The sequence below is a fragment of the Tribolium madens genome, unplaced genomic scaffold, assembly GCF_015345945.1.
Source record: "Tribolium madens isolate multiple individuals breed KSU strain unplaced genomic scaffold, Tmad_KSU_1.1 Scaffold_96;HRSCAF=242;Tcas5.2_LG5, whole genome shotgun sequence".
NCBI classification, from domain to species: domain Eukaryota; kingdom Metazoa; phylum Arthropoda; class Insecta; order Coleoptera; family Tenebrionidae; genus Tribolium; species Tribolium madens.
The window spans coordinates 5,263,765-5,280,898 of NW_025401068.1; the positions used below are offsets into that span (position 1 = coordinate 5,263,765).

Here is a 17,134-nt window from a genome sequence, read left to right on the forward strand (position 1 = left end):
CGAATATGTCGACCAACGACTCGAAGAAATGATTAATTAAAAGAGTACGCGCCCTTTTAATTGCTGAAACTGTGCCAAGTCAAGCCTTCGTAGAAGAGCTTTAAGCCATTAAACGGCGGATTAATTAACCTTTCGACGAATTCGAGAGAAATTCRGGACTCGCTTGCTACTCACTAGTCGACCAAAATCCTAAGATTGAGCAAAAAGTCRATAAATCACAACTGACAGTCCGAAAAGTCATCCGCGGGATTAATTAAATGATTTAATCTGGCATACCGAAAGAAAATTAGTTTTTTCGGGCGCTAATTGTTTTTTTCTAGAATCTTTTCCTGTCGAGGAAACTCATCATTAATTATATTTTTCAATTTCTGGAGGTGAAACGAACAAAAAACAAAAATCGTCTCTTCACGTAATGAGTTTCTTTTCAAAGCTTCCAAATGTAGAGTCTGATGTGAGTATCGGCAAAAAGGAGCACAAGATCAGATGTTTTGTTAAAATCCTTGATATTGCTAACAGGTCCTTTCGGATCCATATTCAAATCAAGCATTTAAGTTCTTTTTCCGGCGAGTTCCATTAAGTGTGAAAACGTGTAAAATAAACCGTCAAAAGCGTTGAATTTTTTCCCGATCGAATCTTTAATCGGATGATCTCGAATGGAACAACACAAACGGAGAAAATTCGTATTCCGGTTTTTACAGCACTCTTATTTTTGTTGTTATTTATGGAAAAACGCTTTAAATTCCAATGTGTTCAAATGTTTGTAAAATGACAAGCTTTAATCAGGCGTCATTTTTCAAACTGACAACATTTCTAAAATTTTAAATTAATTGGAAGTTATTGCAACTAATCACGGACATTTGTTAACATTTTTTAAAGTCGTTATCACTCGAGAAAATGTTTAGTATGTCACGCTTAACATTCAATGTCATAAAGCGATAATGACAAAAGAAAGTTACGACAGTGTTTGTTAATTGTATTCATTCATTTTCTGTCGTAAAATTTAAAAAAGCAGTAGGAAAAAATCATACTTTCCGCCCGAATGCATATAACTCGGCTCATTTGCTCGAAATAGTTATTTTTTCAACGTATGCCGTTTTGTAACTCTTTTTGTTGTGTGGTAATTCTCAAAAAGTCGTTAAAAATGATTAATTATTCGACGTCTGGCAGCTGTCATTTCAATTGTTCAGTTGGTGCAGACTGATAGACAGTATTATTATACAATACACTGAAAATGTCAATTCGAGAATATTGTAACACTGTAAATTAAAATTTTAAATCATTTTGTCCCTGCTTCTGGCAGTTAATACGCATACAGTGTCCCACAAAGACTTTCAATCAAAAAAAAAAAATTTCTAGTTGAAACAACATGCTGAAGCATCATGTATATTTCTGATGTCTTCAGCTTGCCCTGTAAGACATTGAGCTTCTAAAATAGAAAAATCGGAGTCGAATTTATTAGCAAAGAAACCTAATCTTGACAAATTTTCCTTCTGAAAAAAATGAGAAATAATTTCCATCGCCGTATCAATCATAATCAATCGGCATATTGATTTTCCTCGGTCGTATTACCATAATAGGCAGCACGGAATAGAATTTTTTTCATCAATACAATCATGTAGGTTTATTTGTTAGTTTTAATGGAGCCATTAGAGCTCGGCCTTCGCCTGGTACGGGGCATCCCCTTCGAGCCGTTTTTCCTCCATTTTYGCCACACTCGACGTCAGTTTCRAACGATTTCGGAGCTGGATAAAGGCGAAGTCAATGCCGTTAGGTACTTTTGTCAAATTAGAACGCACGCAAAAGGTTAACGAACTAGCAGTGTGTTATTACTGCATTATGTTTGTAGCAAAATACATTGATTGTTATTAATTCTTGTCTCGCACCCACGTTGGTTTTTCATTTGGGCTTCTTCTAACCTTGATTCGAAAAGAATTACAATTTGTGGGACACCTACGCARAAAAAATCAGCAAAAGACGCATAAATTGTCGGTACTTTGTTATAATTATTTCCACTTGCTTCACATCATCCATCATCTGGTCGTTTTTTCGCGATGCCATCATATTCATTTAACAATTCGGTCGGATAAGTCGTGATGTGTTATTTAATTAGATCCAGACGAGATCTCGACGATGAAAAGAGAGTAGAATTTTCAAACCGGTGATTACAAAATGAACGTTTTACACGGATTAGCGAAAATGATTTATGAGTTTATTACGTAATGCCACTACCATAGATATATGAAAATTAATTGGTTTTGAGCGAGTTATTGACGAAAAGGATGTGCGGCAAGAATTCTCATTCCAGCTTAATGGTCCGTTCAAAATTCCATAAATGGGTGCAGAAAAGTGCACTTTTCGGTTAAAGTCTTGTTGTTACTATCCGACTTTGTTGCTATCCGACATTGTTGCTATCCGACATTGTTGCTAATGTTCTACTCATTACCTGCACGCGATCTCCTCGAGGCCTGTTATTAATAAACTCGTGCACTTTTACCAATTCTGACTGGAAAAACCTTATTTTCCGGGTTAAATTTAGTCTAGCCTCGATCTCTTAGGGACGTACCTTGCGGTGAAAGTGTCCGCGGTAACGAGAAATCTGACATTTTCTTCAAGAAGGTTGGTAATGTGGCGATAGGTCACGGACTGTCGACAGTAATTTCCACGTCAATTTCCGTTTTACGATTAACAGTTTTTCTTTTTTCGAATGCARTGACAATAATGAGATAACCTCGTTTGGATTATTATTAGAAAGCGTAATGCATATATAGCATAAGTATGTCAGAATAAGGCGATTATATACGTCATAAAGAAAAATTTCTGTCTCCTGATGGCTGACGCAACCGTTGAGAAATACATATTATAATTCCGGGATTGTAGGCACACTTTTTCAAAACAATTTATAAATATGTACAAATAATTCATTGAATATGTATCCAGAAAAATCRGTTTTCTGAGGTGATCTCTGATACAATGGATCGAAAAAATTAGTTTAAACAATTTTCAAGTTCCTATAATAAGTATGAATTGTCTTATTGACCACTTATATTGTTTTCAGTTTTTGTGGCTCTGAGTATATTTAACGTTTACTAAGACAGTGGGTATTTTTATTTTTTTTTATTTTTAATAGTCTTGGATACCTTTCACAGAGTATTTATTTTCACTTTTTTAATAATAGCTATCTTACTTTTTTGAATCACCTTGTATTGACATGTCAAATTTGGACATTCCTTATTTTTATTAAATAAACGATTTAAAATAACAAATGACTGTCTGACTACTTGACCTACCTTACCTGAAGTAAAAAGTAAAACAGCGTAATGTATGAATATTCAAATCTTGGTTGAATCGATTTTTATGGCATTACCTTCCTTTTCCAAAATTCTAATTTCTTATCGAAAAACAATCAGCTGCTTCGTTTCGCATTAAAACCTACGATATGGAAGTCTGCACTAWCAAAAGRTTGATTTAACAATTCGAAGTACACCTTTTCGAGCCAAGGTAAAATAATTCCAAATCCGTCATCCTGTTTTTATAAAATACAATTGAAAAATGTCCCGATTTAAATACTGTGCTTGAACTTTGCGCGGGTCAGTTTTTCCGAAAATTTCGAATTGTTTATTCCCGAATTTCAAAACAATTTATATAAAATTCTATAAACGTTGATTTGATCCCGGGCCAAGATAAGTCGAATCTGAAATAAATCGTCGAAAAAACGTCCATTGTTCGAGACAATGTTATGGGAAATGAATTTTGCAAATTGCACGTCTTCCAATTAGTTGTCGGAATTCCGGCGACTTATAATTTTTATTTATAACAGGCGGAAATATAATTTCATTTAAAAACAGGTTTTTTTTTCATTTGAATAAAAATATATTGCCAAATTATGAGACGCCGCCATACATACAAACCTTGTCTGTCTTATAGTGCGTCGTAAATTGGAAGGTCGAAAAAAATGTCAATCTGTGTAGGTCAATGGGTCAAGCATTCGATTGTTGAAAGTTGATCGTGTATGTAAATATTTTGGTGTGTCCTTACCGTTTTATTAAAACGAAAACGATGGGTTTGGACACTTAATTAGGTCTCGTCACAAAGAAACCTAAATAAAATTATAATCGGTCATTTGCAACGATAACGTTAGTTGGCCTGAAAAATTATCACAATATCCTGATTAACGCTGATATTAAAGATATTCCTATCAATATTGATCTCAAACCGCCCGTAAAGAGAATAGTTGATGCAAGTTTTTGTAAAGTTAGACAAACGCATGTAAAATGTAGTTCAAAGAACTTCATACATAAATTAAAAGTTGGAAGAGACAGACGGACATTCTGTTAATTCGTTACGGGGGCTTAATTAAATTATGTCTCTTCGTAAAGAAAGTAAACGACTGGAATGAAATATTAATTTACTTACGAACGATTTCACTATCGAACAGACCGTAATGACAGTGTAAATATTTTCATTTTTTTTTATAGAACATCAATTAATTATTGGACGTAAACAATGGCACGTTGATTAAGAAAGATGTTTTTTCAACATTAATCTCTATTAGCAACACTACCAGCATATTTCGCATGCATTCGAGCGAACTTCGCAGATACGGCCATAAAGTTGCCATTGTTTCGACTTTTTTTTAACAGAGTTGTCAGAATTAATGTCGGCTAGTGGATCCGCTTTACCGTCTAGTGAGCTTTACGAAAATAAGGACGATTTTATGTAGTATATCAGGCTGCCTCATCAGAGAAAATAAATACTAATTTAGATGAAATACTTTTCAAAACTTGATAAAAGGCAGTTTATACACTTCAAATAAAATCAGACTTTCAAAAAGCAGTCTGTCAAAATTTGCATTTTTGCAAATAAAGAAATAATTTTAATGTTTTATATCATTGACAATAAATGTGAAAAGAATTGTACAAATTGGACACTAATTTTAGAGCTGGATTACTTAGACATTTTGCATAAAAACCTTTATCTCAATTCATAAAAACATGGACAAACTGCATTTTGAAAGTCTGCTCCTCAATTAAGCTTAATTTTACATTTTTAAAAGAACTTCAGAAACTTATAAACTTAAAACCTATGACAAATTCACAAATGTTTTCCTATAAATTGTAAAGAATTTTCGGTTTTCAAAATTGATATACAGTGGATTAATACAAATTGATCCACAATGAATGAATGAGTCTATTGGCAATCCTGACTCTAATTTTTAAAGCTTACCATGGGAGTGCGCAAAAGATTAACAACAATTCAACAATCTTAAAGAGTTGTACGTCAACTCTTTGTCAGGCAAAACCGTGTCCGGTTGCAGTGTTTCAAATTATTAACAAAAATTCTTTCAAATTTGTTACCAACAGACTCAGTCTTTCTGGATCACTTCGTATTACAATACATTTTAATATCAAATCGGTGTAATATTACTGAAGTGCAAAATTGAGACTAATTTCGTTTGGTAAAATTTTATTGATTTCATTTATCTATCGTTAAAAAATAGATTCTGAAAGATATTGTGATATCTATTAGGGGCCACTTTAGGTCTATAACTTTACTGATTATTTTATTATCTAACAAGGAATTGATTCGAGGGTTTAATAATTTTTTCATTGTGCATCGTGTAACACCGAAGTGAATTGGTATAAAATACAACAGTGAAAATCGACTGGTTTTTATAAATCTTCTTGTAAGTTTACGTTCCTTACTTTTAAAGCAAAATATTATGAATTTTTTAATTATATGGAAATCCTTAATTAACGACAAAATTCTAAACGCTATCGTTTTTTTTGCGAGGTTCGCGAAATCGTCGACACGTCTCAATTGTTTTTTCTCTTTTTTTATTTTTTCGGTGCGAATGTCATAAAGGGTGACAACGGGACGTTAGCGTGGGCGTAATGGATTTGGAACCCCTTCACCCTTTCATCGGACTCCCTCTAATCGGGGCGCACAAACAGCGTAATTTATTCTCGGTCAGAGAGTGTAAAAACAAGCCCGAAACATGCGTCAGAAATGGATTTTATTGTCACGATTTCGTGATAGGAACCAATTAAAAAGACAAATGCCCTTCCGACATGCAATAACAACTTTCGGGAAGATTAAAGGGGTGTTAATTAAACTTGTTGTTGATTGTGTCACCCCCGCGGTCTTTCTTTTTGATATATACTTTTGCCTTAGCATTAAATGCAACAACCGCGAGGAGAAATATAAAATGCAGCAGGTCTTTTGTCTCCTTGGAATTGGTCGTTAAGTGTGGAGCAGTTAAGGTTAATGAATAGGAAAACGTGCAGATCGCGACGGAGTTTATGGTGTTAATACTATAATGGAAAAGTATATCCTTTAATTAAAAAAAGTACATTACAATTTAATGTTTTTAATGCTCATTGCAAACAGTCAAGGTTTTACATTACATACTAAGTAATTCAAATTATAAGAGTGGATGTAACGATGCACTCGTACTAATTAAAAATACATAAATTTAACTTTAAAATACTGCTGGAAGTTGTCAAATTGTGAATTTTTTTTTTCCTGTCGGTAATTAACAGACTCCACCCTTGTTCGGGTTCATTTACCTTTTTTTATACCAATATTTCACGTAATGCTAATCTCTGTTCAGTAATTCGACGCTAACGAGAAGGAAGAGATCGATGTCATAACACTCACAACATTCAAGAAAAGACTAAAGAAATTGCAATTACGACAAGACAGTCACGTACACTCCATCTCGAGTTCGTTTTGACTGTTTTTGAGCCTTTCCAAGTGGCGATCAAATATTTATGTTGGCATTAAATCGGGAAATAATGGACAAGGCGCGAGACGGTAAAAAATCGTAGCGAAATAATAAAAAGAAGCAATTTTTTGCCTTCTCGCGATTACCGTAATGTATGGAAGCCGTTCTGTTGCGTTCAATGGCAACAGCTATTAGACTCGTTATTGATTGCAGATGTCAACCGAAATGATGGTCCTTAAGTCCAGCTATCGTTGGGGTGATTTTCGCTCCGTTTCTTTGTTCCGGGGATCTTGTAACACTTTCGGATACAGATCCTCGGTTTTGAGCTATTAGTAGTGAATTTTTCAAAGCACGTCGGTTGGGTTGGTGGAGGTGGTTGTGTATCTCCTTACCTACCGTAACATTAATATTGTAATCAAGAATCAAGGAAGCGGAGAGAAAAAAAAATAAACAAGTGAAGAAAGATCGGCTTATTATCAATCTGAGTCATTTCTCATTTTACCAGGTAGCAAACAGCTGACCAATCAGCTGTTTCGGTACCGATCGGCAATATTCGGTCTTTGTTGTTAGGCCGACTGCGGAGACCGGCAGCCGCCGGCTCGAAAACAGTTGAATGCCGGCAAACGAGTGGGAATGTGGTGGAGATAGTAGTTGTGTCGATCCTGAGTACCGGCAAACACTTGCAATAATTTTTTTTTTTATTTCGTTATTTTTTCACCGAAAATGGCCGATTTTTCGTGTGATACCTCGTCTGCGATATTTTCATAATCGATAACAATCATTGGTGAGTAAATTTACTAATATGTCAAATACCGAATCTTCTCATTTTTCACTAATTCATTCAAGTAAATGGGTTTTCACACCGGGTTGAAGATAATTATTAACGTAACGTAATGGCTGCACTTAGTGACAGTGGTATGAATTGGGCTAATTCAGGGTTGCGGCTGGTTCGGGAAATGAGGGCTGACTTTTGTTTCGGTAAAATGAAACAAAATTCCTAATTAAGCCCGAATTACGAAATGCCCATTATAGAGGCTATTGCCTTCAGGACGGACTTGGCGATAAGATAAGATAAACCGATTTTAGCACTACATATGAATTACTAATGTTTAAAAAATTTATACATACAGGAGGCTGTAAAACGAAATAGCCAGGCCGATATAAATTAAATTCACCCTCTCTCACAACGTAAATCGAGGAACTTTTATTATCCGGTTTTGTGGATGTACAGTTAGAAATTGTCCATTGTGTGCGGATCTATTCGATAGCGACATGAACGCAACCGCATTTTAATGTAAATTTGTCCGTACGTGTAATTACACGTATTTATTATTTATTACATAGAACATTGCGACATTTTCATCACGTTCGAAGTGGTGGGCAGTCGATGTCCCTGTTTCGTCGGGAAAGTTCAACGATCCTTTTTCTCTTTCCTAAACCAAGAAGAAAACACACAAAAAAAAAAGAAAATCCAATTTTTCTATATAAAGAAGCAACAACAGAAGAGAGATCGTACGGTTCTCTATTAAAATTCTCAAATCAGGTTCTGCTACTTTGATTTTTATTTAAAAAACCATCTCGACCTGCTGTTATGACATGTTTATGGAAATTGGACGAGTTGGTGGAAGTGAAACGCAGTTTAGAAAACCGATTTTTGATAACTGTAGTAGATATGGTGTTTATCTCTGCGATTTTAATTGAGTAATTCCGATTCCAAAATCCCAGCAGACAGATCATATTTTATCGCTTAAAAATAAAAAGATTAATGGGAGTAATGTCAAGGTTTTTCTTCTTTTCCAGATCTCAGAGTCGGACATCAACGGCTTGAATTTCTTCGCCGAACTGTCAAACTACCACGTTTACACGACGCTTAACGCAAAGAACCAGTTTCGTGCCCCCACCGAGTGGGGCATCTGCTTGAGGCCTTCAGGAGTTGACACCGAAGACGAAACTCCAGATTTAAAGTGTATAGCTTGTGATTCGGAACGAGTACGGTCCTGTTGGCTGACCGCCATGAGGCTTGCCAAGGTATCACTCTTATAATTTTTCTTTTCATTACTACTAGGTATCTGCATTTTTCAACCGACACGTGTAGAGAATGTTTATTATTCTTACGTCATCTAATGTTTATAATAAATTAAACTGCCTGATGCAATTTTTCTCTAACGAACGGCAATACTCGAGGTTTTTTTTCTAAAAGGCCATTCATAATCACCCGGTTTCGTGTTTAACACGTTCGAGAAGTTTACTTTTCAGATTTGCATAAATGCGGCAAAAGTGCAGAGTTCAGGAGCAAAGCAAAGGAAAAAACTCAACTCCTCTATTCATCTTTTTTTTTTGAAGTATTTGTAAAGTAGAAAGTTTCTCACGTTTTAATTTATTTTATTCGACGAGGATATTTTAAAGGACGTGAATTAAAACGACTTCCGTTCCAGTTTTTAGTATTAATAGACCAATCAATTTTTTAAATTTATTTTCTTGTAGGGAGTGCAAGTGCAGCTTGCACCGTGTTTAAATGGTTTTTTAGTCGCCGTTTTTAAAACGTTGCCAGCCATAAACACGTCCATCCTAAAATAGAGACTCATCAAAAGCACATTTAAAAAAGTTGTAAAAACAGACGTCTTGTATGTTCTTTATGACCTTGTCTGTTATAACTGTTTTTCTATTTTTCATTTCGTATTGTTTCAGTATGGAAAACAATTACGTGAAAACTACAGAGCCTTCAAAAACAAACAAACGGAGTCCATCAATCCAAAAGACTACAACAGCTACACTGTACCTAATGTAAGTACATACATACAATACATGGATGCATCAATACCAAACTTTGTTAGACAAACAAGGAGAAAAGATAACAGACCACACTATTTTCTTTTACTTAAATGTGAAACTATATCAGAGAGTTAATAATCGAAAGGCGAGAATAAAATTGCGCCCCTGGACTCGCCAAGCCTTGTCCTGAAACGAGCTTTTCAGCTTCTCTTAATTGTGCTGCTTTTCAAAATAATAATAAAGAAAAAAGATCCGAAGCGTGACCTATCTGCAACCTCGAGGCACTTCTTAAAAATTAAAATTCGCTAACGAATTCTCGGTCTCAGTCTTTAGAAACGACGATGAGTGAAGGGGGTAAAAAATCTGAAGGGTGTGAGGGTGATAATCTCTGAAGTTCGTCCTCTTCATTGCGGAGAATTTTTCACTAATTTTCGTAATAGAATGTCAAGTTAATTTACATTCGGTGAAAATAAGGAAATTGATTGTGTATAGGCTCTCGTTCGTTGGGATTCGCGTCTGCTACGGAAATGAAATTTAATTAGGATTTGAAGCTCTCGTTGTGATTTTACGGACAACTGAGTGCTGAAATCAGTGAAATCCATAGCGACTCGATGAATATTGAGTTGTGTAAGGATTCACTCAGGGATCAGGGATTAACTATAAAAAAAATAAGGAGCTCGTGTTAGGTCAATTAAGATTTTAAAAAAAATATGATATAACAGTCACACGATATTGATTACATTTATCTTATCAAAATAATATAAATGCGTCAAAGACCTCGTTAAACTAATTTAAACCGTTTCATTGTTGGGAAAAATGCCGCCACGAGTTAGAATTTTGAGCTGAAAAATTGCTCAATAGTTAATATGACGATTATCCAAGAGTTCGGTGCAAAAATGCAAATATTTTGATTTTATCAGTGAACGTTTCTAAGTCAAGGTTAAAAGATTTTTTAAAATTCACAGTACACACCTTTGTTATCAAAGATGACAACAAAATTTGAGTTTCGTGTTTAGGATGCGTGTCGTTATTTTTGTGAAGTGGACAATGTCAAGGCAATGCCAGTAGTGTAGGTGGAAAACTTTCGATTTTAATCGATCAGTTAAATCGCCAGACAGCCTGGGGACGAGATTTTTGTAAAAAAAAAATGAATTGTATGGAACTGATAAGGAACTTTTTTTATAGGAGTGTTATTTAGTCGTAAAAGTATAATCTCCTTCAAATAAATCACCAAAAATTCCACTTGAAATAGCTGTAATGTAATTTTTTTAATCTAGGTTTATTCTCGATGTCCAACTATGCTTTTCATTATTTTGCATTTATATCATAACATTTAAAGAAAGCCTATTTTATGCAGTTTTTTCTGTTATTTATAAGGCACTGTGTTTATATAACTATCAACGCTTTCAACTTGTCAACTATTTTTGTTTTTACAGAGAATACTTGAATATAACACTCTGTATGTTTGTTTTCTTGTATAATGTACAGAAAACAATTGAAAATGAGTCATTCTGTACAAGGGAAGAAAGTAATTGCTTTTTGAAGTCGCAATAAAACCGGCTAGTTGCGTTTGATTTTTTTTCTCTACTAGAAACAATTCCTTGAGATTATCGATGCAAATCCGGCCCCTAGCTTAGGTTTTCTCGTAAGGTTGCGTCATTTGATTCTAAGTGCCCCCAAAAATAGGGAATGACGCGTAAATAATTCACCAATCGAAAAATCAAAATCTTCGAAACTCGTCGTGTTATCCGAGAAAACACACACCATTTGTTACTTGGCTTAAATCTAGATAAATGATTTCGACGCAGCTTTTAGCATATACGATTTTTCATTCTTTTGACGAATCGTTCGATTTGTGTAATGCGTTTTTCGACACAAAGTTCCGTAGTAACATCCTGTATTTATATACATTCGTGCTCGTGGAACGAAAAGAAACAATCAAGTAGGTACTTAATAATGSGTAATACGGATGGGTGTATTCGTTTTTAGCCATCTGCTCTTGTTGCTATGCGAATTTCGTATACGTACGTGTGTGCTTGCTTGCATCTGTTTATTGCATTTTATCCTGATGGGTTTACTTTTGAGGCGTCACGTACTCCCCTGGTTACTACTTGCACATAGCAACAATACCCATCCTGCTGTATGTCAAGTTACTAAACTCGACGAAAACGTCGTCCTTGTCGCTCCTGCCAAATCCATATTAATTATTCTATCATATGGAGTGGCAACAGGGACGAACTAAACCGATTTATCAATCGAGGTCGCGTCTTTTCCAAAAATTCGTTCGTTTCACAATAGAAACGATATTGTTGATAGATTTGTTACTATAGGATGATATTTCAATCGGGAAAACATTCGTTTTAATTACCGTGATCTCGCGAGATTAAGAACTCTCGTCTGGGGTTGTTCGAGGGTGGATATACACACGACGCTTGATTAGATTACTCGCGGATGTTTTTTTCAATCTAAACGGATTTTTCTACCCGCACCTAACATTAATAACCCCACCGAGGAACTTCCTGACGTTTAAGGGAGCGTCGAATTTCCTGTTTAGTTTTTTACACAAAGACCGTCGACTCGAATCGATAAAAATTTCAAAATAGAAAATTATTACAGAAGCGGACTGAGTGAAAATGGATAACCAGCCGTTTTCCAGGTCATAACAATACGTTTCACTCAACTTTCTGTAAGACACATAACGCTTTCTCCTAATCAAATTTTAAAAACGGTTCGAAAACAACAAGGGAGGCGGAAAATGTAAAAAATGTCTTGAAATTTTTCTCCCCTCGATGCTAAAAATCAGAGTTAATTAAAATGTTGAGTCGATAGTTGAGCCAGACCGCAGGTAAATTCAATTTTGCTTCGACGGTAAGTTACACCTGTTTTAGGAGAAACCTAAAATTAAACAATACGCTCTTCCCCGCAATTATTTCTTAATAACCACCAACCAGCCAACCAACCTGCATCATAATTTTCCATTACGTAACGACGACGAATACGAATTGTGAAACGTGAGAGCGAAACTTGTAATACGGCAATTAATGCGAAAGTTGCCGACGATCTTATCCGAAATTCTATTTTCTTCATTGAGAGTTTGAGATGCGAGGGAGGATTTTCGGGACGCTTTTCGCAGCTATTCCGATTTTAATCATCCGGAAATTGAAACGATAATGTAAAATCCGGACTTGCATTCATAAAAAGCTTCAGAAACGTTAATATAAATTATTAAATTCGACCGATAACATAAGTAGAATTATTTTTGTTCCGGTAAAAAACCTCTATATAATTCAAAAAATTGAAGCTAAATACCTATTTCAAAAAAATTCATCGAGAACTGCTCAATTAAACAAGAAAATGAGATACGTACTTAGAGATTGCGTACTATCTATCAAGTCCAACTCTTAAACCTCGATATTGATAAGACCTCCGTAATGGTTTTGGAGTGGATCTATTTATATATGATAAGAACTGTAAGCCTCATTAGTTGAAGTTCATTTTTTAATAAAATAATTGAATCTATCCTCTAAAAAATTGAAACGGAATTCAAGGACGTCTTTTTAATAATTTAGAATGAAACGAGAGGCAATTACTAAGGAACAATTTTAGGAAAATTATGTAAGAGCCTCTGGTTACTCCAAGGTTATTCCTAATTGCACATGAGGTGATTCATACGAAATAATTAATTTACCATTAAATTCACGCTTTTAGCCACCGATTCCTCATCCCTCACACACATTCCCCGACGTCCTGCAATTTCGTCGATAACGTGGTCTGGCCGGCCGTTCTCTATTCTTCCGTTTTTTTTTTTTTTTTTTCATGAATGAAACAACTCTCCCCCGATCGTCAAATTTCGCGTTCTGCTTGAATTAAATCAGCCTCGGAATTCGCAATGTGACAGTTATTTGACACTTACTTTTACCCCAAAATCATCCGATTATCTTGTCATTTTCGTATGCTCTCCTCCATTCGCCATAGTGTCGGAAATGGCGACTGGAGGGAGGATACGTCCCCACCACATCTCGTCGGATATGCACTGATAACTGTTTTATCAGCGGCTGCAGCCGAAACCGCCAAGGTTCGCGATTAGAAGGTCGACCGAATCGGAGCGGCGATCTGCGGTTTTCGCTCTGCGATAGTACACACACGTGCAAATTAACCATTGTGGTAGTCGTATGGCGATTAGCAATGCAAATTTTCGTAATGTATATATGTATAGTAATTATATTCGCGCCGAGTGGTTGTTGTTTCAATGATAAAACGTCGTCATCACATGTCTGCGGTTTTCCTCAATAAGAAAAAGAATACGTGTGGCGCATTAACCTTAGCTGTCAATTAACCTAATTAATTTGTGACGTCAGCGTCTAATGTTCATTGTTTACTCACGGCAGAATGCACTGTCGAAACGTTTTCCCCCCTATTCGGATTTATGCAATATTTCTGTCTGCCGACATCGATTTCTTTGTCACATGTTTCGGATTTTTCGGCAAGTGGAAGTCCCATAATGCGGTTACGTAAGATGAGATCCAACCCACATATTCGGTATTCGCGTTCAAGGCCGCCCGGTATAAAATAAATTACTGATTTTTCGGACAGACATTTTTCCTGTGAAACAATCTCCGACATCCGAACTAACTGTCCCCTACTGTTGCAATTACTTGATGTCCCATGAAACAATTGTTACGTAAGACCGGCTGCGGGATTAAAATTTTTATGGAAATTAGCCGTATTGTGTATGGGCGGCTTGGTGGAAAAATAGTGTTCGTCTTTTGTCTGGGATAATTGCTGTCACGCCAACTCGGATACAGATTGAGGTGCCCTCCAAACGACCTCTTCTTCATAGAGACATTGCATTTCGTACCAAATCCTGAAAATTTCCCTGGTGATRAATKACCGATTTCTGTTTTTTTTTGTAGAGGAAAAATCGCCTTATATATGATCGTCTTTTGTTGTGACTGTGGTAACGATGATTTATTTACAAAACCTTCAATTTTTTACAAATTGGCAGTGGGCGGATATGAACAGATGATTTGTGTTTTTGGCCCGTCATCGCCGGAAAAAAATGCCAATCAAAACGGACACCGATTTAGATGACCTTCACGAAGGTCTCCGAAATTTAGAAAAGCTAACGTCATCGGGGAACAATCGTACGGCGGACTAAATACCTGTTTTCTATGGCTTGCTAAATAGAACAAAAATTTGTATCTAAACCAGTAAATTCCAAGGTGAATAAATCCAGGTATAGTCGCGAAAATGTTAAGGGCCTCAGTCGAGGCCAAAATTCGGCCTATTGAATTAAAATTCCAGATTGAGTGCAGGAAGAATTGCCACTTTTTCGCTTTAAATTTCCATTAAAATCGTCGCCAATTTCCTTGAGTATCAATAAAATTGGAAACGTTTCCGGTTCTGCCGGAAGTCGTCCTTTGCTTTTATTTCTCGTCGAAAAATCGCCAAGGTTAGATTTGATGTTAAACATCCGACTTGTCGATAAGTCACCAAGGTTGTACAAGTCGTTCCTTTGTTCATTTTATTTTAATTATTAATTTATTTGTTACAGGAATCTGTCAGATCGAGGGTCGCGATGGACTTTACCGGCTCCGTGGGTCGCATAGTCGAAGATCCGAAAGAAGCGAAAGCTATTGCGGTGGCGGAGGGTTATTCGTGGAAGAGGCGATGGCGGCCCCCTTGTCGTCCACCCCCGAACAGTGGCTATCCACAAGGCCTCGAATCGGGGGTGCACATAACGCAACCGTGGTTTCACAGCGGCATGAGCAGGGACCAAGCAACGGCACTAGTCACAAAACACGGAACAGTCGACGGGTAAGCAGGTTATTAATTAATAAATTGCACTACGGAGGGATGCTGTTGACGTAATTGGGGAGTTTCTTCGCGGTGACGTCAGTATCTCCCTTGTTTAAAATAAAAGAGAAAAAGAAAATGAGAAAATACAGTGTTGAGAGAGATCAAGGTTCGACGAGCCTTCAAAGCACTCTCTCTTGCCGGTTTTAATTAACGATCAAGTAAAGTATTGTTCTCGTGTTATGCATTAATTGAAATTAGTTCCACGTTTCATTTATTAAAGGAAATGAGTTATTGTTACCTTCACTGTTAACTAGATCATAATTTATTGCGGTAGGTTRTGTCACAAATAATTTTCAATTTTTCTCATTTGTTGCAGGGTGTTCTTGGTAAGGGAGAGTCGCTCGAATCCAGGGGCATTCGTTTTAACGTACAAATGCGGAGGCAAAGTGTTGCACGCCCAAATCACTCCGATCCTCGACCCCGTCCGAGAAGCTCACGTTTTCTCTCTCGATAGTGGCGTTACGAAATTCTACGATCTCTTGCAACTCGTCGAATTTTATCAATTGAACGCTGGATGTTTACCCACAAGACTCACTCATTACGTAGTACAGAATTGTTCGCCGGTAAATTCGTCAACGAATCCGACGACAAAGATGACGGTCTCGGGAAGCATTTAATAATGCATTTGACTGACTTTTCTTCAAAGTGACTTTAATTTATTTTTGATTGTTGTTTTTTCGAGTGACGTGGATGCGAACCAAAGTGAAACTGGATCGAATTTTTAACTGGTCCGCCTTGTAAAAGACACTCAAGCACTGATTTTTACCCTAGTTGTAAATTCCGAGAATTTTCCCGGACTTTGTGTTGTTGCTCCAGCGATTTTTACAGGGATGATATTTATTTTTTGTTCTTTCGTATTTATGTTTAATATGTATTTCAGTATTAAATCTCATTGATAACAGGGTGAAAAAAGAACTAGTTTGTAATATCTCTTTTTCGAAAAAAGTTAGATGAGAAAGGCTGTGGTTGTTCTGGTGTGGATTAGAAAAATATATTTGATATTTATAAAGAAATTGTTAAATTCACACCGTTTGTATAGTTTTAGGATTAGATAAAACGATTTTTTCGTTCTTTAATCAAATATCATAGGTATAATTATTAAAAACCAAAAAATATATTATTTAATTTAGGAAAGCAATATAGTAAAGAACTTCTCGTAGATGTGATATTTAGTTAAGTATTTTTTTCATTTACGCACATTAATCGTTATTTAAACGCAGTATTTTTGAAAAAAACGTGCTTTTGTCTCTACCATACATCATTAACTTTATTTATGTATTTTTTTTTCTTTTTTGTAACATTTCTTTTTCATCATCCTTGTAAGTTAAATAAAACAAAAATCACATATGTGGACATAACATTAATTAGAAATAGTACTTATGCAAACAGTGACAATTGCAGCTTGTGTTCGTTGTGACTGAACTGATTCTTTGATACCGCTCTTGTTTCTTATTCCACTTACTGTACATCCATTATTTTGTACTCTTGTAGATGACATAAACTAAATTTAACACTTAATATAAACAAGTATTTCTTTGTTACCCGATCCTTGCCTTTTACATAAAGATGTCTTTCATATTTTTTCGACATGGAAGTGTAGTAAGTCTACTATGGACAAGTTTTAGACCAAAAGACTACACAGATAGATATTGTTAGGTAATAATTATAGTTTTCTTTAGATGCACCTTTGTCAATTTTTATGATTTAAAAAAAGCGACTAATATCTACTTAACAAGCCAAATTAGTAAATTTTTGGTTCCATTTTTTGTAAATTAAAAA

The 17,134-nt window shown here is 35.7% G+C and overlaps 1 protein-coding gene across 5 annotated transcripts in view; it reads left to right on the top strand.

Moving 5' to 3' along the window:
- The window catches only part of LOC123012805 (growth factor receptor-bound protein 14-like), a 49,908-nt gene extending 33,035 nt beyond the window's left edge, over positions 1-16,873 (top strand). For all 5 annotated transcript variants that reach the window (XM_044410952.1, XM_044410954.1, XM_044410953.1 and 2 more), the window contains exons 7-10: positions 8,525-8,752; positions 9,413-9,508; positions 15,051-15,313; positions 15,672-16,873. In XM_044410952.1, coding sequence (XP_044266887.1) covers positions 8,525-8,752; positions 9,413-9,508; positions 15,051-15,313; positions 15,672-15,972 — 888 coding nt within the window. In that variant the 3' untranslated portion in view covers positions 15,973-16,873. The remainder of the gene's footprint in view (positions 1-8,524; positions 8,753-9,412; positions 9,509-15,050; positions 15,314-15,671) is intronic.
- The last annotated feature ends 261 nt before the right edge of the window (positions 16,874-17,134 follow it).